This window comes from Diospyros lotus, chromosome 13 (assembly GCF_014633365.1).
Source record: "Diospyros lotus cultivar Yz01 chromosome 13, ASM1463336v1, whole genome shotgun sequence".
Classification (NCBI taxonomy): domain Eukaryota; kingdom Viridiplantae; phylum Streptophyta; class Magnoliopsida; order Ericales; family Ebenaceae; genus Diospyros; species Diospyros lotus.
The window spans coordinates 12,736,413-12,762,133 of NC_068350.1; the positions used below are offsets into that span (position 1 = coordinate 12,736,413).

General features: G+C 38.8%; 1 protein-coding gene across 2 annotated transcripts; it reads right to left on the reverse strand.

Annotated features, from left to right (window-relative positions):
- LOC127788528 (putative tRNA (cytidine(32)/guanosine(34)-2'-O)-methyltransferase) lies at nt 1-25,348 on the reverse strand. 2 transcript variants are annotated; one of them, XM_052316919.1, is made up of 13 exons: nt 25,268-25,348; nt 25,120-25,194; nt 24,689-24,806; nt 23,169-23,262; nt 17,346-17,395; nt 16,792-16,841; nt 14,561-14,669; nt 13,686-13,746; nt 13,528-13,580; nt 12,756-12,848; nt 5,200-5,263; nt 4,140-4,247; nt 1-632 (listed from the first exon to the last, which is right to left on the reverse strand). In XM_052316919.1, the coding sequence occupies exons 3-13, from the start codon at nt 24,713-24,715 to the stop codon at nt 364-366; spliced, it is 978 nt and encodes a 325-aa protein (XP_052172879.1). In that variant the 5' UTR covers nt 24,716-24,806; nt 25,120-25,194; nt 25,268-25,348; the 3' UTR covers nt 1-363. The 2 variants fall into 2 exon arrangements, with proteins under 2 accessions (XP_052172879.1, XP_052172880.1); XM_052316920.1 differs by having other exon boundaries at nt 1-605; nt 25,120-25,311.
- Between the last annotated feature and the right edge of the window lie 373 nt (nt 25,349-25,721).

Genomic DNA, 25,721 nt, shown 5'->3' on the forward strand with positions numbered 1-25,721 from the left:
AACCCACCATACAAATAATGAAATTGAATCCAGAAATATATATAGTTCATCCTATAAGTCCAATTCCTGAAATACATTTCCAGATATCTAAGCACAGAAATGATGCCAACAATACAAGATTAAACAAGAAGAGTTTGTAATGGAGATAAGGACCTTCCCCAACAGCATCATTAGATAATGAATCATCTTCATAAACCCCTAAAACGGGTACAAGATTGGTTTTAATCTTGGCGCATGAACAGTCTTCCATCGGTCCGGCCAGCCAGTGTTCTCATTAGCAGATGGTAAAAGATGGTTGTATCCATTCTGATCTATAGACGTCGTTTCAAGGCAGAAATGGCGCGAGTGGTATTAACAATACCGTCATGAATCAAGGGAGAGCTTGTTGAAATCTCCCATTCCATGACTGGAGGCTTTCTTCATTTCAAGAGCTCTCTTGTATGGGGGCGCTATCGGTGGCTGAACAGGATCCAAGCTCTGGTATGCGCCTTCTGCATCTCTAGGGAGAGGATATGATCGGTCAGAATCGTATCCACTAAGGTCCCCGCAAGCCAGGAAAGGGATATACACCTTGTTTGGCCCTTCCAGCCACCCACTACTGCAGTCTGCCATGTAAAGAAGGCTCCCATTAACTATAGGAAGAAAGAAACAAGAAAAGGTAATGGCAGAGTGCTAAACAAATAAATAAACAATCACAAGCCTTAATTACACTAGCTGGGGAGAGTCCTATACAGATATAATTTCCTTTTTTTTTTCCTTATAAATTTTTATAAAGATGATTGGACTTTTGTATTTCATTCATTCTAAAGCAAAAACCCACCCAGTATTTTTGCTCAAACTTTTGCCATTCTTGTTGAGTTTTCTGAAACACTCCCCCCCCCCCCCCCCCCCCCCCCAAAAAAAAAAATAAAGAATCTGCAATAGCAGATTTTACACGAAAACAATATAGGAAACACAATGTCTTAACAAATATTGCTGGTTATTTTTTTCTTGTAGTTTTATGTTTCCTGTATTTCTTGCTATTGTACAGTTAGAATAAGCAGGGTTATTTTCGTCTTTTTATCCCCTTTGCTATTTAAGCTTGTCCTAATGTTGGAGTTATCAATTCTCTCAAGCGTTTTCTTCATAGTCAGTTTTAAGTGGAAAGATCTTGGCCGGTTGAAATATTTTCTTGGGCTAGAAATTGCTCAATCTTCTACTGGTATATTTTTCTCACAAAGGCATTACACTCTCCAACTTCTTGAGAACACTGGTTTTCTAGCTTGAAAGCCGACATCTTTTCCTATGATCACTAATTCCAAACTTTGTTCCTTTGAGGGAGAGTTATTGGCAAATCCATCCTTATATAGGAGACTCGGTCGGTTATTGTATCTCACGGTCTCTCGGCCTGATATTACATTTGTTGTACACAAGCTGGGTCAATTTGTGTCTCAGCCTCGTCAGCCTCATTTAGATGCTGCTCATCACCTTCTCCAATATCTTAAAGGCACTCCCGGTCAAGGTTTGTTCTTCTCTGCTTCTTCTCTTCAGCTACGGGCATTCTCTGATGCTGACTGGGGATCTTGTTTAGACTCAAGGAAGTCTACTACTGGTTTCTGTATTTTCCTTGGTGACTCTTTGGTTTCTTGGAAGAGTAAGAAGCAGAGCACTGTTTCCTGTTCTTCAACTGAAGCTGAATACAGGGCTCTTGCCATGACTGCCAGTGAGCTTATCTGGCTCACCCAGTTACTATTGGAATTTCAGATCAAGGCTTCCACCCCTGTTCTCCTCTTCTGTGACAACCAAGCAGCAGTTTATATTACCACTAATCCGGTGTTTCATGAATGTACGAAACACATTGAGTTGGATTGTCACTTTGTTTGTGAGAAGATTGTTGCTGGATTTATTCGGTTACTCCCTATACGCACTCAGCACCAGCTAGCTGATGTGCTCACTAAGCCCCTGCCAGCAGCCCAGCTCTCATCCTTGTTATCCAAGATGGCCATACTTGACATCCATGGTCCATCTTGAGGGGGAGTAACAATATTGCTGGTTATTTTTTTCTTGTAGTTTTTATGTTTCCTGTATTTCTTGCTATTGTACAGTTAAGAGTAAGCAGGGTTATTTTCATCTTTTCATCCCCTTTGTATTTAAGCTTGCTGCAAGGCAGCTTCGATGAATAACAGAGTATTTTTTTCGAGGGTTTTCTTTCCTCTGTTCTTGATAATGTCTAACAAAAAAATATTGGAAATGCGGTAAACCCAAATAAAAATAAAAACTTCATTAAAAACTGAAATAGAGCATTGCTAGATTTCTCATCTTAGTCAACTCAAATTATACGGTGTCATAGATTGCCTTAATTCCACTGCAATTGAACTAATCAACTGCAAACTTTAATTTCTAGAACATTTTGATTATTGAATGTATAAGTATTCTCTCTCATTCTAGCAAGTCTATGTTTACATAAGCAGTCATAAATTACTATTAAGTGGCATCTAGGTCAAGGAATTTCAAATGATGTCATTCAAAATTTGTAATTGCAAATAATTATTCAAAATTTTTAATTTGAAATGATTGCATTTTAAATTTTGTCTTTTGAAATGACAACTATGTAAGGTATCATTTCAAATTCTTCTAATTTTTTGGGTCTAAATCGAGGATTTTCATATTGCAGAAGTGTACTCAAACAATGAATTTGGAATTCCAAATTCCAAATAATGTGGTCAAATGACCATGTCCAAACTCAACCTTACGTGTTGTATTTTTTTCTTTTTTATTTTAACTTTTGGTGTACCTACACATCATCTTCAGGCAAATGACAAACCTTGTTATCTCCATGTCAACAATTGCCTCATGAGCAGCCCTATGTTTAAGCCTGGCGTGATGACACCAGACAAATGATATGCCTCCACAGCTCTCCTCTCTATATCAAACTTAATTAAGCCAGCTCTATGACAATTTCTTTTTACTTATGAGCCAGCTCTATAACAATACTCTGCTGCATTTTCTTGCCTTAACTGATGGCATTCTCTGCCCCAACTTCTTTCTTGGACATGCAAGCAACTCCGGGAGAAGCCACACTTAAATTCCACCAAATATACCCAGTAAAATCTCAAATTATAGGAAGCCTTTTGACAACCTAGGTCGATGCAAGAGTTCTAGTGATTCCATATGCAGTTCTTATAGAGACTTGTGAATTGATAGCTGGAGTCGAGTTCCATCAAGGGGCTCTGCCTAGGCTAATCACAAACACACAGATTTTCAACTACAGATGTTATCTGCTACCCTCATACCATTAACCACATTTCCATGTGCTTGAAGATAGCCTGATGAAATGAGGAAATAATGTCATCATTACCACTATTACCTGCATTATCTCCAAAAATTGCTACGACTATCAGCAATGCATGACCCAGTAATGGATTGCCCATCTTGGAAACTCCTTCAGCAATTCCCTCTCTGTTGATTGTCTTTGCCTCCCCACCTTTCTTATCTAGTGGTCTTGTCAGAGGCAATACATTCCAAATACTTCCTAGAGGACCAATACTAACCCACTGCCATCCACAACTTTTATAAGTAAATTTAATAAATTGTCTCTAAATCATATTGGCTTTATCATTGAAGGACCTTATTACCCCAAAAATAGAAACTCATTTGTAAAATTTGAGGACACAACATCATATTTTGGATAAATTGACCATACATTCCCTAAACTTTGGCCCTTTGGCTGAGACACCTCCTGAACTTTAAAATTTGCCAAATCAATCCTCGAACTTTCCGAAATTAGACATAGCACCTCCTCAAAGGGCCAAAGTTCAGGGGGTGTCATGGTTAGTATGGTCAATTTGTCCTATTCATATCATCCCAAAAGGGAAATTAGTGGGCAAAATATGAGATCAAGAATTATAGTTTCTTTAGTTCATGCATAAACTCTATGTGGCTATAAGATATACAAGGAGAGATTGGATAACTAATTGACAATAAGGGCAGTGAGGCGGCAGATTTATGTTTGGAAAATTAATACCTTGCAAAATCCATGTATAATTTTTGGGGAAAAAAGCATATATGGATGTACTTATTAATTCATATATTCATTTGGATGTTAGATCTACCAATTAAGTGGAAACAGAAATACATCAAAATCAAAGAACTTCCATTACCTAGATCATCTACACCAGATGGACTGCCAACCTTTTCTAGGAGCCGATGCAAATCTTTCTCATTAAATCCTTCAGGGGGACTATAATTTTCGCAAACTGCAAATGCCTCTGCATTGCAAACAGCAAACTAATTAGACAGACATGACAAAGGCATTTGGTAAAATTTTAGTTAACTTGGTTAGAATAACTGAAATGAGTTTGCCTCAGCTCTACCAAGTGCAGTGCCAACCCCATCTGAAACTCTGATATTGAATGAAAAGAAATCCATATCCATGTATAATATGAACAGTAACTGCTCTTTGTAAAACATGAACAGTGAAAGATGATTGTAAGTTACTTTTGCTGCTAATTTCCAGTCAATTTTTAAATAAGGTAAATTTGTGGCTGTCAGGTCGGGTATAGTTTTGGTGGAGATAGGATTCATATAAAATTTTAGTCAACAGTAACCGCTCTTTGTATAATATGAACAGTGAAAATGATGTGTATGTTACTTTTGCTGCTAATTTCCAGTCAATTTTTAATTAAGGTTCAGATCAGGTATAATTTTGGTGGAGATAGGATTGATATAGAATTGGATGATTTTCTTGTACATTTCCTGGATTTCTTTCTAAAGACAAGTGCACGATGTCACCAATGTGTGCATGGGTGTGTGTGGGGGGGTGGGTGTGTGTGTGTGTGTGTGTGTGAGAGAGAGAGAGAGAGAGAGAGAACATAATATATTTACATATAATATATATAATATGTAAACATATTATATATTTACGTATATTTTCAAATTTCAAACTTGTATTGTGTCATATCTTTTAAGAGATTATCCTGGAATAACAGAAAGGTTGCAGTGCCTTTATTTTATCTTGAAGTAACTTGAGTCCGCAAGAAAGAATTAAGCCACTGAATCTTATGGGAAAAACCACATACCACCAGAATACACACACAATTGAATCCTCAAAGCCATGTTCAGAGAAAATACAAGTGATGATCAGCAAGTCAAACTTTTCTGAAGCAGATTTATCTAGAATACAATATAAGCTCAAACTATGACAAGAAGTTGAACCCTCACCTATGCTTGAATTACGGCTGCTTTTTGGTTTTGCAAATGTCACGTCTGTGAAAAATAGTTTTAGCTGCAGAAAGAAGAATGAAAATTAGAAAATAGAGATTTCACAAGCTAAGATAAAGTAAAAACAATTCTAGCAATCAATTTGTAAACCACCAAAAGACAGTGAAAGTTATAATTATTTGTCATGTACCGAGGCTGTAACCTTTTACTTTGTTGATATTTTTACTTTGTTTCTATTCATAGCTATTATTGTAATTTTGGAAGGATTTAGCCTGCTGGTAGAAGGTTCCGACCAGTGCAAGTTGTATGTAGACCATTAGGCAACTTGACTGATTAAGGGACTTGGCAACCGTTTTGATGCCAATCCCAAGTTGAGGCCAAACAGCTCATTGTGAAGGCATGATTTGATAATTGGAATCCAAAATTTCCCTTCTTATCTTCTCGTTCTCTCTCTCACTTTCTATTTTCTCTCCCTATTCTACATTTCCTCCCTTATTCACGCAAATTCCCTCTTGGATCAGAGAGAATTCCCTCTGTCAGATCAAGGATCTGAGATCTTGGTATCAGAGCACTGTCCTAGCCGGCATTCGCAACCAAGGAGACGATGGCTGATGGCACGAGGATGAAGCAAATGGAATTGCAGATTAAACAGGTGACCGCTTCAATGGCGAAAGTCCAAGCTCAGGTGGAGACGATGGAGGATAAGATTGGCTTGGTGGTGGATCGAAAATTGGAGGGGATTGCAGAGAAGATCAAGGATGACATGCAAGACCAAATTTGGGAAGAGATGTGGGGGATGCGCGAGCAAGGCAATGTGTTGCGCGATCAACTGCAACAATTCATGATCATGTTCTCCGATCAACATCGGGTAAGAATTTCACCTGATTTCCCCCCTAAGAAACGTACTAAACCAATTCTACCAGGAATTGGCACTAGAAACAAGAATGTTGGGCCATCGGAGGTTGAAATGGATCTATCCGCAAAGGAAGAGAATGTGTGGAAGAGTAGACATGAAGGCACTACTCAGTCAAACCACACTGGATTTCTAGTGCCGAGGTTGGAATTGCCGATGTTCGAGGGACAAAAACCCCAATGGTGGATCAGGAGATGTGAGAAGATGTTTGTGATCCACCAAGTGGTCGAGAACTAGAGAGTGACCCTAACCTCTGCCTACCTCAATGACTCCGGGGACATTTGGTTCCTGGGGTGGTCCAAGGTGAGGAAGTCCTATAGTGGGGAAGAATTCTCTAAAGGACTTTGTGAGAGGTTTGGGGAAAGAGGCATGATGGACATAGTGGAAGTGTTTAATCGCCTAAGGCAGGAAGGAACGGTGATGGAGTACCAAGTGAAATTCGAAGAGCTGAAGTCCCTAGTGTTGAGCAAAAACCCCTACCTCACCGAGGAGTATTTTGTGTCTAGTTTTGTGGGAGGATTGAATGATGAATTGAGATCGGCGGTGAAGATACCGAAGCCCAAGATAGTACAAGAGGTAGCAAAGGGAGCCTCCTTGCAAGAGTTAACGTTTGAGGCCCTAATGAGGAAATAGAGAGGGCAAAACAAAGGAGGGATGCCAAGTACCATGCAATATGGGGGTAAGTTCACAGGGCGAGAACCTCCAAAGGGAGGAACAGGGACCCGGTATCAGGCATTACCACCCCTAGGGCCTAACTTACAACCGAGGGACAAAATTATTGAACAATGAAGGCAGGTTGGGTTATGCTTCAAGTGTGAAGATAAATACTTCGTAGGGCATCAATGCAGTAAGCAATTGTTGTTACTAGAAGGAGAAGAAGAGGAAGATGAGAAGGGTCTCACGATGATAGAAGAAGCAGGTGAAGAGGATAATGAGGCAATCTCGTTACGTGCTATAAAAGGGACTGTCAGTAGCAAAATAATCAAAGTTGAGGCCAAGGTACAAGAAGGCACCCTTATGGTGTTGATTGACAGTGGGAGTACCCACAGTTTTATTGATGAGGGTACTGCAAAGAAGATGAAGTGCCTTGTGGCCAATACCCAACCATTCTCTATGACGGTGGCCAACATAAATAGGGTCTTGAGCACATCAGCTTGCTTGGGATTTTGTTGACAGATGCAAGGTGAGACATTTGAAGCTGATCTGAGATTGTTGAAGCTGGGAGGTTGTCACATAGTTTTGGGTGTGGATTGGATGAAAGGGGTGAGTCCAATCAGTTTCAATTTTAATAAGATGGAAGTTTCCTTAGAAAAGGAAGGGAGAAGGGTGGTCCTCCAAGGCAAAATGGAGATGGGGTCCTGCAGAATGATAAAAGGGAAGAAGCTACATCAGCTTCTCCGGAAGAAAATATCCCAAGTGGCACATTTGTTCTCAATTGAGGCCAAAGAAAAAGAGGAAGACAGAGAGGAGACAGAGGGAGATCACTCAAGAAATGGCCAAAATCAGCCACATGAGGTATGGCAAGTATCTGATTTGACCTCACTTGAGTTATTACTAGTTGAATATCACGACTATTTGTAGAACCTAAGTGACCCCTAGACCATTCCATTCCCTTAAACCAAATGCTGAACCTATCAACATAAGATCTTATAAATACCCTCCCAAACTGAAAACATAAATTGAAAAGTTGGTGAGGGATATGCTTTCCCAATTAATTATTAGACCAAGTTGTGGCCCTTTTGCCTCTCTTGTCCTCTTGATCTGAAAGAAAGATGGAATATGGCGTTTTTGTGTCAATTATCGGCAACTAAACACCATCACCATCAAAGATAAATTTCCAATACCTATCATTAAGGACCTACTTGATGAGCTCAAACATGCCTCAATTTTTCTCTAAACTCGACCTACGCTCAGGATACCACCAAATAAGAATGAACCCATCTGAGATCCCAAAGACTGCTTTCAAAACTCATCATGGGCACTATGAATTTACAGTGATGCTATTTGGCCTTACTAATGCCCCTGCTACTTTCCAAGCATTAATGAACTGAATCTTTGAACCATATCTCAAAAAATTTATCTTAGTATTCTTTGATAACATCTTGATATACAGCTCTTCTTTTGACCAACACCTTAGGACTACTTTTCAGGTTTTGCGATTCAACCGGTTGTATCTCAAAAGGTCTAAGTGTGCTTTTGCACAAGCACAAATTGAGTATTTAGGGCATGTTATATCTGAAGCAGGTGTGGGGACTGACCATAAGAAGATTGAGGCCATTACTGCTTGGCCTAAACCCACTAATATCTGAGCCTTGAGGGGGTTTCTGGGGCTGACCGGAAACTATTGTAAATTTGTGAAAGACTATGGGTCGATCAGTAAACCACTCACTTATCAGCTAAGGAATGATGGGTTTAACTGGGATTGGAGGGTGGAGGAAGCATTTGAACAACTCAAGAGGACCATGAGTAAGGTCCTAATACTCGGGCTACTAGATTTTAGCAAGCCTTTCACTCTGGAGACTGATGCCATGGGATGGGCATAGGGGCAATACTTTCTCAGGAGGGTAGGCCCTTGGCTTTTCTCAGCCAAGCCTTAAGCCCTAGGCACCAAGGGCTCAATATATATGACAAGGACAGTAGTGGAGAAGTGGAGACATTATTTAAAAGGAGGGCGACCACGAGAGCCTTAAGTTCTTCTCACAACAGAAACTTCACTCATCTCCAAAAAAAGGGTATGGCAAGATTGATGAGGCTGGATTATATCATACAGTATAGAAGGGGAAAAGAAGATGTGGTTGCAGATGCGTTATCTCGCTGCCATGAAGGGGGAACATTGGCTACTACCACCTCAATAGTACCGGATTAGGTCCAGGAGGTCACTGAGAGTTACGAGCAAAGGACATGGATCAAGGAGTTGTTAGAATAGTTGAGTGTGAATGGAAATTGTAGGCCCGGTTATGCTCTATCTAATGGACTGATCAAATACAAGGGAAGATTGGTGGTTGGGGAAAGTATGACTTTAAGAAACTAGATCCTCCAGTCACTTAATAGCTCCCCACTGGGCAGTCATTCTGGAATCCAAAACACATACAGGAGGGTAAGACAAACCTTCTATTGGCCACAGCTCAAGAAGTTTGTGATTGACTTTGTGATGAATTGTGATGTGTGCAAAAGGTGCAAACATGAGACCATAGCTCAACCAGGCCTACTACAACCACTGCCCATACCAGGAGGGGCTAGGACCAATGTAACTATGGATTTTGTTGAGGGACTACCAAGGTCAGAAGGGAAAGACTACATTCTCATGATAGTGGACCAGTTTACTAAATTCAGCCATTGCATAGACCTCTCCCATCCTTTCACTGCTCAAGAGGTGGCGAGGGTCTTCTTGAACAACATAGTGAGGATGCATGGGGTGCCTCAATCCATAGTATCAGACAGGGACAAAGTCTTTACCAGTTCATTTTGGAAAGAGCTACTTAAGTCCCTAGGCACTAAACTACATATGTCTACTGCCTATCACCCATAAACTGATGGACAATCGGAAAGGGTGAATCAGTGTCTAGAATTCTACCTGAGGTGTCTATGTTTTATGCAGTCAAGAGGGTGGCATAAATGGTTATCAGTCGCTCAATGGTGGTATAACTCATGCCACCATAGTTCCATAAATATGAGTCCCTTCGAGGCTTTATACGATTACAAACCAGCATTGCTACCGGCAATAAAAGAGCCACCAACAATGGTGGAAATGGGAGCTTATATGCAGCAAAGGCAGGAGGTTGTGAGACTACTGAAGGTTGAACTAACAAAGGCTCAAAATAGAATGAAACAAATGGCTGATCGGAGAAGAAGTGAGAAAGCATTCTCCGACGAAGAGGAAGTATACCTAAAGCTAACTCCCCACAACTCAAATATCTTGCCAAGCAACCGGAGTCTAAATTGAGCCCTAGATTTTTTAGGCCATATCTAGTGCTGGCAAGAGTAGGGCTAGTGGCCTACCAATTACAATTACCAGAGGGCTCCCAAATACACCCTATTTTTCACGTATCCTTGCTCAAGAAAAGAGTGGACTCACAGAGAGTTAGCCACACACTTCCTTCTAGTGCCAACAAGGAAGCAGGACCTGTCGTTCCTACTGCTATCTTGGACAGGAGAATCATCCATAGACAAGGGGCACCAATTATCCATGTGCTGGTCAAGTGGTCTTCCCGATAGTCAAACACTTGGGAGTCCTTGCCTGATCTGCTGAGGCAATTTCCCAGTTTGGCCAGCCTGCTACACATTTCTTGAGGACAAGAAATGATTGATGGAAGGGGTAGCTATCATGTACCGAGGCTATAACCTTTTACTTTGTTGCTATTCATAGCTATTATTGTAATTTTGGAGGGATTTAGCCTGCTGGTAGAAGGTTCCGACCAGTGCAAGTTGTATGTAAACCGTTAGGCAACTTGACTGATTCTAGAAGGGACTTGGCAACCATTTTGATGATAATCCCAAGTTGAGGCCATATAAGAGATCGGCTCAACTCATTGTGAAGGCATGATTTGATAATTGGAATTTGAAATTTCCCTCCTAATCTTCTCCCTGTCTCTCTCTCTTTCTATTTTCTCTCCCTATTCTACATTTCCTCCCTTATTCTCGCGAATTCCCTCTCGAATCAGAGAGAATTCCCTTTATCATATCAAGGATCTAACATTATTTCTAACAGTTCTCTGATTTTATGAGTCATTATTAGAAATTGTATGAAACTCATTTTTATTTGCGTTAATTACTCAATTTAGCCAAGTTAAAGAAGGTGAAAGGCACGAGCAAAAAGAAGGATAAAGTATGAGAAAACTCAAGGAAAAATGTGTTTGGTCCCCTTGAGGTTAACAATAATTGTAGGCAGTACCCCTGATGTTTGAGAAAATACAACAAATACCCTTGTACTTCAATATCACAATTGCACTTTCCCTTACTATTAGTTAACTGAAATTTAATATTTCAAAATGACCAAAATGCGCTCACACATTAAAAACCCTTATTTTTCTCTCTTCTTTTCTCTTTCACCCTTCCTCTCTCTCTTCTCCTTTTTCGTTTTTGACGAAACATTGATGAGAGGCTCTCTCTCATTTCTAATCAAGCATCGGCAACAAACTTTCTTTTCTTCTCCCTTTCTTTCTTCCAAATTATTAGCCACATCAGCAATGGAAGACCCCATCGTCAATAGGGTTCTACCCTGGATGAACCCTTATTGGCAATGGGGTCACCATGGAAGGACCTCGTCGTCAATGGGGTTTAGCTATAGCATAACCACATCTCCAGTGCAGTCGCAAAGGATGCCTTCTCCTCCTCCTCCTCCTCATTTCTTTCTCTATTTGACCATTGTCGACCCTATCTCTATTAGGGTCATTGCAAAGATGGAAAAAACCCCATCATAAAAGGGCAACCCATATCTGTTGGGGTTTTGCAATGACCCTAAAAGAAATGTGGTTTTCCCATTGCCAATGGGGTTTGGTACCATCGTGAATATTGATGTGTGGGCGGGGTCTATCATTGACCTCTCTTCACCATTGGCTACCACCATCTCGATAAGTTTCTCTCCCCCCCCCCCCCCCCCCCCGGCTCTATTCATCGAACCCAAATGCATCTAGGTTTGACAATCTATGTGTGTGTGTGTGTGTTCTGGGTTCAAAGGTTCATCTACATCTTTGCACTGTAGGTTTCAATGGCCACCACTAGTGTTCTTTTTATTTTTACCATTGGTGTTATTTTTATTTTTACAACAATCTTAAAACTAAGGGCAATTTTGTCATTTCAATTCACTCTTAACATCTAATTAAATGAAGCCACTCATTGCTATTTCGAAACATCAAGGGTGGTCTTTGTAAATTACACTATCATTATTAATGGTACACTGCATCAGTAACCAAATTCCATAATACTTGAGCATATGGCCACAGTACAAATCTTAGAAAGAAAAAGTAACTCTTTTAAGTATAAAAGGAAATGCTTTTTGGCATGTCAAAACATGGATAACGCATCATAAATTTGCAAAAAGTTTTGGCCCAAAGCAATTTGTTGTTAGTAAGTTTGAATTCAAAATAGAGAGAGGGAGAGAGAGTTGACTTATCAATTTGCATCTCCTCATAACAAGGAACAATGGGAGGGACGGTGAGAAAAAAAAAAAAGAAAATATCTGATACTAATGTTGTCACTATTTAACATGCTTTGGGTCAAATGTGGTCAGATAAGTCGAATGTTCTTCAATACTTCTCTATTCCAAGAAGGTAACCTAAGGCTGTCTTAAATCCTTGATTAACAATAAGGTAACTAAATTAATAAGGAAACTGATATATTAGTTGGTATTTGAAATAGATGATTCAAGCAGGCATGTTGAGAAAATATGTGGTTGAATCAAAAATAATTCCGTTAAAGTTCTTATTATTCTTGATATTCAAGAGAATATCTAGTCCTCCACTTTTAAAAAGGGGTCCTGGCCATTTGCTTGGAAAGGACAAGGAAGATCACAAATTTCATATGGACAAAAGGAACATGAAGAAGATTTCTCATCTTTAAGTCAACACAAGAATTTAGGTGAAGTCTGCATTAAACATAACAAATTCATTTTCAAAGAAAAATACTTAACAAATATGTAACCTACCTGACAGTAAAGGAGGCTTGTATCTTTTCCTCTGAATATCTTTGTAATGAATTTTCCGCCATTCTTAAGTATGTGAGTAACTATTGTTAAGCCCTGTAAGTTTTAAGTGATATTAATTGAAATAAACTCTGGAGCAAGATCCACAAGTCACTGATAGTAAGGGCAACACAAAGATACATGAAATGAAGGTTCTCTTAACACACTTCTAAAAGCAATGGCAAAGACAGCTGAAAAGGGAGATCCATGCAGGGAAGCAGAAGATAAAGATAGTAAAAAAGCCTCAAATCATACAGAAAAGAAAAAGGCTGCTACAGACTTCCAGAAACCAAAAAGCACATCAAGCTAAGAGGAAGATTGATTTCAGATATTTGTTCCACATCCCCCTCCTGCAGATAAACAACACACACAAAACAGGAGAAAAAAAAAAGCAAAGAAACCACTCCTTTGTTCTAGCTAACATTCAGTGTTTAAAAAATGGGTGTATAGTTGCACAACATTGTAATGGAAGTCCATGCACAGTAGGCAACCCACAATGAACTCTCTGACTCCCAAATTAGCATAAAATGCACACACCTCATGATCGTAATTATATTTAGATTTTCACTCTGGATTAATTTACTTCCAATTGGGGTGATTGAGTCCTATAGCACCAAAAAATGCACGTCTTATGCAATAATACTCCTTTTGGAGGTAATACCTACTCAAAACTACTCATGGTAGAGATTGCCCTCGGATATTATTAATTAATTAAACAAGGAGTCTAAACACTTACTGCCAAAATGAGTTGTGACTGAACAAATTCATCCATGTCATGGAGGCCAGTAACTGCAAAACATGAAAAAGGCCAGCTCAGGAAGTATAGATCATATCCAACAAGATAGCAAAGGGCAATCATAGAATAAGAAGTTGAATCATCTTTGTTTCCCTAACCGTCAGGAGCGCCATCACAGACAACCAAATCAGCCTTGCAACCATGAAAATGTCCAATGACCTGGGCCCAAAAAATAATAATACCAAAAGGAAGAAAAATAAGAAGAAGAAAACTACTGAACGGCTACTTTACCAACTATTCTGCTGAGAAAGGATTTAACGAGCATATCATATGATAAGGTTAATATAACATAATTGAGTGGGGATGTATTACCACCACAAACCATACACAAGACTTCTACTAAACACTTATCATCAAAGCGATGGGTTATATAAGTGATACAATGCTCAATTCCCTATGTGTCAACCCGAAAACAAATTTAAAATAGCAGGTAAAAACTAGAAAATAGCAGAGATCAGTAAACTTTAACAAACAAAACCCAGATTATCACCCAACAGAAGACAATTATATTTTGCCATATTTTACCACATCTACATCCATATGCACCAGTATCTCATCAGGTCTAATGTCATGCTTGACAATGTCAAGCAAACCTTTTCATAATATTCTTTTATACTAACAGAAAATTTACAAACTATCCCCCAATCTAACAGTTAAAGCAACTGATCTTCAAGGATGAAGTACTGGTGAAAACATTAGTTGAGAGGCTAGTTCGCCAGCCATAAAAAAGTCCATTCATATTGCAGCAATTCCAGAAACACACTGATCACTGAAATATTCTACTCTTGATACCTTAACAGCAATCTCTCCGTTGGTACTCACAAAGCCACTTAAAGATGGCATCTACACCAGGACTTACACAATGAGTTTATTTACATATTCAATTTCAAAATGCATATGATGTATTTCTATTCATATTGCCAAACAAATAATAGCTAACAAAAGATTTGAAAAAAAAAAAAGATGTCCACACCACTTCAGCTGTTCGAGCATTGGTAATATCACCCTGCACTTGAATAACACCTTCAATTGGAGCCATTGGCTGCAAATCAATAGCCACAATAAGTGGAAGCTCGCTATCCCTGCAAATTATGGTGGAGGAAAACTTTTTATGCTTTTGACCATTAGGTTTTAAACATGAAGAGGATAATAAGTACTGAAACAGAATGTTGTATTGTGCATTAATTTTATGGCACTTAGCCACTTAGACTTCATAGATATTCAACTCCAGAGGCAAAATGTCATAACATCAATGGTAAACCAGCCCAACATAAAAGAAAAAGAAAAAAAAAAAGGAAGAAGGAATGTTGCAAGGACTTGGTCAATTTATGATCTTATTTAATGATTTTGACATCTTACAATGTTTTAGAGAGAGAAGGGGGCTCATATTACAATCACCTTATGAGAATTTGATATAACAAGAGAAGATAAACAAACGTTCACACTAATAAAAATACAGGACTAAAAAATGAACACAAATACTAGGGGCATAGTGGATGGCCAGGTTATGCAACAATTGTTTGTGTTGGCAACCAATGAATTCTCATTAACTCAATCTAACAGATTATTACTTTGCTCCTACTTCAAAGTTCAAATAGGATCAAGTCAGATTAAAACTTGAGTGGCTTCACACATAACCTCAAAAAGACATCCCAGTAAAAGAATATTTCCCAATTTTGCATACATCAAAACTAAATCAACTTACATGCCACATACATAACAAATTCTAGAAATCACTTTCACAGTGTTAAACTTCCAGAAAGGGTCAAATGATTAATATAACATCCATGTTAAATACTACAAAGTGTAGAAACACTAGGAAACAGAGAATTTGCAATTAGACCCATATTCAGCTTTTCCATTACAGGGTCCCATGAAGTTGAAAAAAAATATATGCATATGCTATTCTATAGACTTCACCTAAGGTTGTTTATTTATGTTATATTTTGATCTTAAATTGGTAAATGAAAAGAGAAGAAAAAGGGAAATGAATTTTCCTCTACGAATATAGGAAATATATATATATATATATATAGAGAGAGAGAGAGAGAGAGTATTTTCACTATTGTTTTTGCTCACATTACTCAAGCCAATCAAACAACGGGCAAAAATAGCTTATTTGTTTGTTCTATTCTCTAATATTTTCCCTTCCCTTTACCTCCCTCCACAAATCAAAGATAAACAGCAAGTCAAAAGTTCTAGACACCACTGTTAAAAATGCTTGAGCTGATTGAACATTCATTTTGTTTGTCTACCAATATGCAAACAAATGAGTAAGGCACAACTTATTTGCATTATACATAAGAGGAATCAGACATATGAGTGGGTGTGGAAATTGCAAGCAAGGTCTAGTTGACCGGTTCAGCCTTGATCCAGTTGACCGCCTCCAAGGTCAGTCAAGCGATTTATTCCCTTGTTCCAATTTTTTGCTAATTGCATCTAGATCTGCCATTAACACTTAATAGTCATTTCATTATCTCATAATGAAACCAAGGCCCCCGTTAACTCTTAACGACATACCTGTCAACACTTGACAATTGCTCCAATCAATCTAAACCCGTTCCGTTAACTCTTAACGATACAATTCAATCGACCACTTCCTCGAAACCAATCGACCGTTTCTAACAGTAAGGGTAGCAATTCGACACGATCTCTTGTCGTTTTTGCAACCGATTTGGGACGCATGGTGGAGAGGACGACAGGAAGGACGGCATGCATCCAACACGCCTCTCCCTTGTCCCCTCTCTCTCTTTCCTTGTTGTTTTGTCCAGATTTGGATCGTTCAGGATTTTTGGGGTTAGATATAAAAGGCATGGGTAAAGAAGAACTAGCCTTTTCTGCTGATTGCAATTTGATTGCTTTAGCATTCTCTCTCAGCCTCAGCCTTCTTCTCTTCTTCCAGTGCCTTGAATACCTCCATAACCCAGCTCCCATTTTCTCCTTGATTCATTCATTGCTAGAATAGTAGACCAATCCAAATAGATAGTCTATTTTGGATTTGGGTTCTATTCCTTGAACCTATTATAGCTTAAATCACCTACAAGAGGCTTAGCTAGCACATAGGCTCTCTTGTAGGTTTCATCCACATTTAGAGTGTGGACCGACTAGGGCCCTTGTATTTTTGAGGGGTAGGGCCCTTGTATTTTTGAGGGGTTGGATTAGTCATTATCAAAAGCAAGAAATAACTCAAAGGACAGAACTTACTTTGCATCAGGTGACAGCTTTGCTGGCAGATACAATTTGCGACTCAAGACCTACAATAACATCCAAATAATCAGAGAGAGAAACAGACACTCAGCATATATAAGCCTCAAAAAGTAAGAACACAATAAATCTAATATCTTGACCCCCTCAGCATTGTTTCTCAATTTTATTTATTTATTTATTTTTCTCTTGAGGGAAGGGCATAGAAGGTACATGGACTGTTGTACAGATCATTGCCACCCAGCATTGAACAGGATATATCTACATAAGTCGTTAAATTGAAACAGCAGACAAAAGATTGTCAAAAACAGATAGATTATTTAAGTAGAATTGGCTTAGGCATGTATCCCAGGTCTGCCATATTGTGGAGGTTAGATAAGAAAGAAATAGAGCATCACAAGAAACCATACTAGAGGTGAATAAATACTCTTTGTGTGAGTATGAGAATATTAACTGCACTTGATAGTCATTAGTCAAACAAAAAAAAAAAAAGATTTATCCTTTAAAAGGGAAGTAAAATGCCCCCTCAATATGGTACTCAACAAAATAGTTACCTGGCTCCAGCTGCCAGGAGCTGCGCATAGATCTACCACATGCTTCACTCCTGCAAATGACATTGGATCAACCAATAAATGACGCAGCGTGTAGCGCGAGTGTGAAAAAAACACACCAAAATAAACCCTTGAAAGAGCAAACTTCAATGGCCGAAGCTTGGCTTTCAAGAAGACGCAAAAACAAGACTGTTTTGCTAAGAAAACCTAAATAGGTTGCTGAAATTTGATTAAGAAAAACTTGATTACAAACTCTAGATCCTAGGCATATTTATAGTATTTGGCTAATCCAAATCCATCTAATATTTGGAAAACAAAATCCAACTAGAATCCTAATAGAAATAAATCTTAATCCAACATGAAGTAGAATCCTAAATCAAGTAGAAATATGAAATTGAATCCTAAATCAAGTAGAATTCTAAAAACTTAAGAAGTATTAAAATATTGTTCCGGCGTGGTCGAGAGTCAGCTTTGGGCCGGGTCTTGATTGATGACCGCATCATTCACCTCCACTTGAGAAGAATTCGTCCTCGAATTATGATCTGGGTATGACAACTCAACGTCCGGCAAATACAAAGAAAGATCAGCAACATTGAATGTTTTGGAAATACCCATATGATTTGGCAAATCCACAACATAAGCATTATCATTGATCTTCTTTGTAATCTTGTAAGGACCATACTTCTTTGGCTTGAGCTTGTTCTGTTGTCCTGTAGGAATCCGTTCCTTTTTCAAGAATATCATGACTTCATCTCCAACCGCAAATACCTTGTGCTTCCTATGCTTGTCAGCTGCTGCCTTGTACTTCTTATTCGCCTCGTGCAACTTTTGCCTGACATCTTCCTGAACTGCTTGAACGTGTTCGGCTAAGTCACTGGCTGCAACACTGAAACCTGGTACCTTTGGCAATTTTACCAAATCCAATGCATGATTAGGAACTTTCATGTATACGATAGAGAATGGTGATCTTCCTGTTGAGCTATGTATGGCGTTGTTGTAGGCAAATTCTGCTTGAGCTATGACTAGGTCCCATTGTCTTGGCTTGTCTTTGCAAACACTGCGAATCAGATTTCCTAAGGTACGATTCACCACCTCTGTTTGTCCATCAGTCTAGGGATGTGCTGTGCTACTGAAATTCAAAGATGAATCGAACATTCTCCACAAGGTAATCCAAAAGTGACTCAAAAACCTTGTATCACGATCCGAAGTAATAGTTTTAGGGACTCCATGTAGTCTAACAATCTCCTTGAAAAACAGTTTGGCTGTAGCTACTGCATCTGCCGTCTTCTTGCATGGGAGAAAGTGCGCCATCTTGGAAAACCTGTCAACCACTACAAAAACAGAATCCATACCTCGTTGGGTTCGCGGTAGACCCAACACGAAGTCCATAGACAAATCTTCCCAAATAGCATTGGGAACAGGCAATGGCATGTAAAGACCGGCGTTAGAAGAGTGCCCCTTAGCTGTTTGACATATATAACACCTCGCCACAATAATAGAAACATCTCTCCTTGCTCTTGGCCAATAATACCTTCCCATAACAGCTTCAATAGTCTTGTCTCTGCCAAGATGCCCTGCTAAGCCACCACCATGCAAATCCCGAATAATTTGCTCACGAAGAGATGTGCAAGGGATGCACAACTGATTTCCCTTCATGAGAAACCCATCATGCACATAAAAATCTCCTGATGGTTGCTGAGACATGCATTGTTCCCACACATGTTTGAAATCCTCGTCTGTCGCATATAATTCTTTCAAGCACTCAAACCCAACAATCTCAACACTAAGGGTCTTGATCAAATCCACACGCCTACTCAAAGCGTCTGCCACTCGATTATGTTGTCCCGACTTATGTACAATTTTATATGAAAATTTATCAATAAAAGCAGACCATCTAGCATGCATATCACTCCTCAATTGCCTTTGGCTACTCAAGTACTTAAGAGCTTGGTGATCCGTGTAAAGAACAAATTCTTTGGCAATCAAGTAATGTTCTCATATCTTAAGAGCCCTCACTACTGCATAAAACTCCTTATCATAAGTAGACCACTTTCTTCTGGCTTCACACAACTTCTCACTGAAAAATGCAATTGGTCTCTTCTCTTGGGACAACACAGCACCTATACCCACTCCACTCGCATCACACTCAACCTCAAACAATTTGTCAAAGCTTGGCAAAGCTAAGACAGGAGCGGTACATAATTTATCTTTTATCAAGGTGAAACTTTGCTCTTGTTCTTCACCCCAATGGAACTTTCCTTTCTTTAAACACTCAGTAATTGGAGCCACAATACTACTAAAGTGTTTGATAAACCGCCTATAAAAAGTTGCTAACCCATGGAAACTTCGCACATCACTGACATTTTTAGGAGTTGGCCACTCTCTAATAGCTCGCACTTTTTCCTCATCTACCTTTACGCCCTCTTTACTTATAACAAAGCCCAAGAACAACAAGCTCTCACTCATAAAAGTACACTTCTTCAAATTAGCATAAAGTTTGTTTTCCCTCAACACACTCAACACCTCTCGAATATGCCCCTCATGCTCATTAATAGACTTACTGTATATCAAAATATCATCAAAATACACCACAACGAATTTACCAATGAAAGGGCGTAATACTTGGTTCATTAGTCTCATGAAAGTGCTTGGTGCATTGGTTAGTCCAAAGGGCATGACTAACCACTCAAACAACCCATCTCTTGTCTTGAAAGCTGTCTTCCACTCATCTCCAGGTCGAATTCTAATTTGATGATAACCACTTCTAAGGTCAATTTTGGAAAAAATCACAGCCCCATCAAGTTGATCAAGCATGTCGTCGAGCCTAGGAATTGGAAATTTGTACCCAATAGTAATTTTGTTGATGGCTCTACTGTCAACACACATCCTCCAACTCCCATCTTTCTTTGGTGTCAATAATGCTGGCACTGCACATGGACTCATGCTAGTCTGAATGTGCCCTTTTCTCAACAATTCCTCTACCTGCTCACGCAAAATCTCATTCTCCCTAGGACTCATCCTGTAGTGTGGTAGGTTAGGCAAGCTAGCACCAGGAACCAAGTCAATGTGGTGTTGAATATCTCTCATAGGAGGTAGCTCATTAGGCAACTCCTCAGGAACCACATCATGAAATTCCTCCAACAATCCCTGCACCTCCACTGGAATTTGATTTACCTTCAGTAGCTCACTCACACTCTCTCCCTTGATAACCAATAAGTGAACCTCTCAAGTATCCTTACACTCCCTCACAAACTCTGTGTGTTTATGTGTAATGGTAAGAAAATTTCGCCCCTCCACTTTAGAAGCTTTGGTTTGATTCTTTTCCACTATGGGTAACAAAGTATAACGCACACCTTCTTTCTCAAGCTGATATGTGTTCTTCCTACCCGAGTGCTTAGCATCCACATCAAATTGCCAAGGCCTCCCAAATAAAATATGGCAAGCATCCATATCAACAATATCACAATAGACTTCGTCGGAGTACTTACCGATAGAGAAAGGCACCCTGCAACGTTCATTCACATGTATGCCACCAACTTCTTTGATCCATCCAATCATGTAAGGGCTTGGATGTTTTTCAGGAGTTAACTGCATCTTTGCCACCACGTCTCTTCCTATGATGTTCTCCTGACTTCCACTATCAATAATCAACTCAAAGATTTTTTCTTTCACCGTACACCTCGTGCGAAAAAGCTTATGCCGTTGAGTAGTATCTTCATTCTTTTGAGATAGCATTAACTTCCTCACTACACAGGTATATTGCCCATGTCCATAATCTTCTTCATCATCCTCCCCATCAGGCCCGCAATATACTTCCTCTTCAGCAACATCTTCCTCTTCCTTTTCAACAATGTTAACTGTTTTTCTCCTTGGACAATCACTAGATCGATGCCCAACCTCATTGCACTTGAAACATTTTAAAAGAATAGGCTTTGCATAAGGATTAGGGGATTTTGGAAGATTAGAAGTAGTACCTCGAATGTTTCCCCCCGTTGTAGCCTTATTAGGGTTGACTGTATGGGGTGGATTGGAGGGTTGCGCTCCTTGAACCGACTTGCCTTTATCAAAAGCTAGTTGTTTATTTTCATTCCCATTATACCGACGATAGGTGTCATTATGAGATCTCTCACTCAACATTAACTCAGCTTTTAAAGCTAAGTTCCTTGCTTCTTGCACACTTAGAACCATCTGAACTCCAATTTTATCACGAATAGCAGGCTTCAATCCATTCAAGTAACGAGCTGCTTGTTGATTGTCACTTTCTGACAATTGGTTTCTCTCCGCTAATCGTAAAAACTCAGAGGTATATTCATTCACACTCTTCATTCCCTGTGCACATCTTTGATAAGCTTCAAACATATATTGTTCATAGTCAGGGGGCAAAAACCTACCTCTTAACAGTTGCTTCATTCGTCTCCATGTCTGAACTGGCTGTCGGCCTTCCCTCAATCTCGTTTCTCTTAATCGCTCCCACCAAACAGATGCACCGCCCTTCAACCTGTAAGCCACTAACTTTACTTGTCGTTCATCTGGGATCTCTATGTATTCGAAAAAACGGTCAACCTCAGTGATCCAATCCAGGAACCCCTCAATATCAAGATCTCCACTAAAGGTAGGAATATCAACTTTTAGTTTATACTCATCGTTGCTCCAGTGGTTGTGCTGATGCGCATTCCTCCTAACCCCTCTACCACCAAGGTTAGCTATTGCTCGACCAAAATCATCCTCTTCATCGCTATCTTCAATCACTGGTCTTCTAGGATTAACAAGGACATGATTAATAGGTGGTCTTCCCGCTCCGGCTTGATTCACCCCATTATTCAGGTTCCTGTCATCATCAACTCGTAGTAAGGTGCCCAATTGGTTGCTATGTTGCTCCAATCGCTGCTGGATAGTACGAGTTACTTCCCGCTGTTCTTCAATTGCTCTCCAAACTGCGGACAACCCCTGATCACCGTCACGAGGCTGGTTGCTACCGTTACCTTCAAGATTGGCCATCTGATTGGTTGATTAACCGCTCTGATACCACCTGACGCAGCGTGTAGCGCGAGTGTGAAGAAAACACACCAAAATAAACCCTTGAAAGAGCAAACTTCAATGGCCGAAGCTTGGCTTTCAAGAAGACGCAAAAACAAGACTGTTTTGCTAAGAAAACCTAAATAGATTGCTGAAATTTGATTAAGAAAAACTTGATTACAAACTCTAGATCCTAGGCATATTTATAGTATTTGGCTAATCCAAATCCATCTAATATTTGGAAAACAAAATCCAACTAGAATCCTAATAGAAATAAATCTTAATCCAACATGAAGTAGAATCCTAAATCAAGTAGAAATATGAAATTGAATCCTAAATCAAGTAGAATTCTAAAAACTTAAGAAGTATTAAAATATTGTTCCGGCGTGGTCGAGAGTCAGTTTTGGGCCGGGTCTTGATTGGTGACCGCATCAATAAACCTGGAGAAATTCTACGAAACACAAATAATGTGATAGATAAAAAGGGTAAAACACCTAGTCTCCATGGGTTTCAATTTTCTAAAATATCAAGCTAAAATCAAGTGACTTAAGTAGGTCTATAGACTGATTAAGTAGGTATAGATATATATAAGCAAGAGAGTCTTCACATGAATGTACTAAATGAAGACATTTTGCTGCTTTTCCTTGTGATATTCCTAGAAAGATGAAAATAAAGAAAAGAAGATAGTATCAATCACTTTAGGAAAGTACAGAGAGTTCTTTCATAACTTAAATAATTGAAGCAAAAGAGATGAGAAATGTCTGATTCTTGAGCTGACCTCAAAAAGTAATAAACAATAAATAAACCCACCTTCAAATATGTTGAATTCCTCATCAATCTGAAGGAGTTTGAAGGCACTTCGAGCACGCCAACCCTCCTCTTTTGCCTTACGATAGTAGATGTCCTGTGAAAATATCTACCCATTATTACAAGCTAGCATAATGGAGAACTCTAGAAATTGCAAAAAAAGAAGCCAAAGATAAATACAGAATCCACACACCCCCCCCCCCCCACAAAAAAAAAGGCTGTTTAGCCTGAAAACATATAGCTCCTATTCTTTAAAACCGAACACACAGCCCCCACATAGTCTGGACCAAGATTAAAATGGATGGACCATAACGTTTTTCTTGAAAAGAGAAAAATCCCCTCCTACATTGAAAGGTTTAAGAAGAGTTCACATCAGTAAAAGGCTTATTCACATGGGACAAGAGTCCAAAAATTAATGGGTATGGGTAAAGAAAGAGACAGGGGCAAACAAGATAATAGCACAACGAGGTTTCACAAGGTAAAAAGAAAAGAAAACATGGTTTATCATACAATAATCATTATTTTTACTTGTTACAAAATACATGTATCATGGAGCAAAGACATTTGCCAGAACATGTGGAGAGATATTGAGTCTTTTCTAATTACAACGGGATTACATCAAGAATTTGCATTACGTCCTTACCTACATGCCCTAGTAATGGATGAACTCTCTAAACTTGCCCAAGCAAGGGTGTTACACAGCATACTATTTGCAAATGACATAGAATTGATGGATGAGAAAAAAGAAAACATTAACACTAAACTTGAGATATGGAGGAATACTTTAGAGTATAAAGGTTTTAAATTAATTAGAGTGAAATTGAATATATGGAATGTAAGTTTAGTAGAAGTATAAGTGTGGATGATGTTTTGCTAAAATTGGAAGACCAATTCACACCAAGAAAGGATCAATTTAGATATCTCATATCAATCATCCAAAAAGATGGGAGACTAATGAAAATGTTACCCATAGAATTAAAGCATGGTGGCTAAAATGAAAAGGTGCATCTAGAGTTTTATGTGATAGTAAGATTCTATTAAAGTGAAAAGGAAAATTTTATTAAACAACTATAAGACTAGCTTTGTTGTATAGTATAGAATGTTGGGCAATAAAGCACCAATATGTGCAAAATATGAACATAATCGAGATGGATGAGTGGCTATTCAAGAAAAGATAAAATTAAAAATGAAATTGTTCATAACTAAACTAAACTTACATTTGTGGAATTCATTTCCAGTTCCAAATTTTTGTGTTTCAAATGGAAAAAAAAAAGGAGCATATACTTTCAATTCTACAAATACAATTCAATGGAATTGAACATAACTAAACTAAATTCTATCAAAATAGGTGCCATTTCCAAATGAATTCCACAAAACTCAAACAAGCAAATTTTGTGTACAAAACTCCCCATCAACATCCTTTCTTTCCCAAACAAAACTTCAGTTCTAGATGCATTCCAAATATAAGTTTGTGGAATTCAATTACCAATCAAGAGAATTCATAGTACAAATAAAAAACTCACCCTCTTATCCCTTGACGCCTTCCCCATATTGTGCAGACGTAGCTGTCCTGAATGGTGGGTGGTAAACTGAAACTATAGGGCCGATCGTTGTTCCAAAGCAGGAGGATAGAGTACAGTGCTGTAAAAAGGCAAGCGCAATTCTATGAATTCTCTTGATTGGCAATTGAAATACTACTTAAAGCTCAGGACTGACACTTGGTTGTAGAAATTCCTACGAAAGACCCTAATATTATAACAACAGGATCCTAATTTCTGATCAGTCTTTTCTTCAAATACCTCAAGGGCATTCTACAAAACTACATATACTGAAACATCCCTGCATGCATACACGACAAACAAAGGATTTTTCAAGAAAAAACATATGAAGATGTAACATCCGAAATTTAGAAAAGACAACAGAGATGAAAGTGAGCTAAAGAAGAAGGACTTACCGAAGCAGAGGTGAAAACCCTCCCTTCGTTCTTGATTAATACTTTTTCGGACCAGTTAGAGATCAAAGGAAGTCACTGCCGGCGACAATAAAGGTCTCTCATTTACAGAAAAAAAATAAATAAATAAAAGACAATAAAGGTCTCCGACCTTCCGCTGGTTGCCGTGTGTTCTGCTTTAGTCGGCGGTAAATGGAGAGAGAGAGGGCTTAAGCCCTCGGCCCAGCCAAATTAGAAAGGGCCGGCTGGTCTGTTAGGAGGATATCAATGGGCCAGATCCGGCCCGGACCCTCCACAGTGAGACCCAACCCAGAACCATTTAAAAACGGGTTGGGTCTCACACCCAAACTCAACAAAAATACCTATAATTTTTTTACCTTTTACTGCATTTTTCTTTGTTAGGTTTCACGCAAATAGTAAACAGAAGACAGATACAAAATGAAAAAATAATATTTTTAAAAAATAAGAAATTAAAAATAGAAAAAACACAAATAAAAAATTATAAGTCTTTTTGTAAACATAATTTTTAATATAAAAAATTAAAAAAAAATTATTCAGTCAAATTAGTGATGGGTATACATACAATACATTTATAAGTATACTCA

Excerpts from the sequence above, each read along its gene's own strand:
- LOC127788528 (XM_052316919.1), bottom strand. The coding sequence starts at position 24,715 with ATGGGGAAGGCGTCAAGGGATAAGAGG. Across the intron at positions 13,747-14,560 it reads ATGCTCGAACAGCTGAAGTG|GTCATTGGACATTTTCATGG; the intron begins GTGTGGACATCT and ends TTTTGGGCCCAG. Across the intron at positions 12,849-13,527 it reads AGTCACAACTCATTTTGGCA|GGCTTAACAATAGTTACTCA; the intron begins GTAAGTGTTTAG and ends TAAAACTTACAG.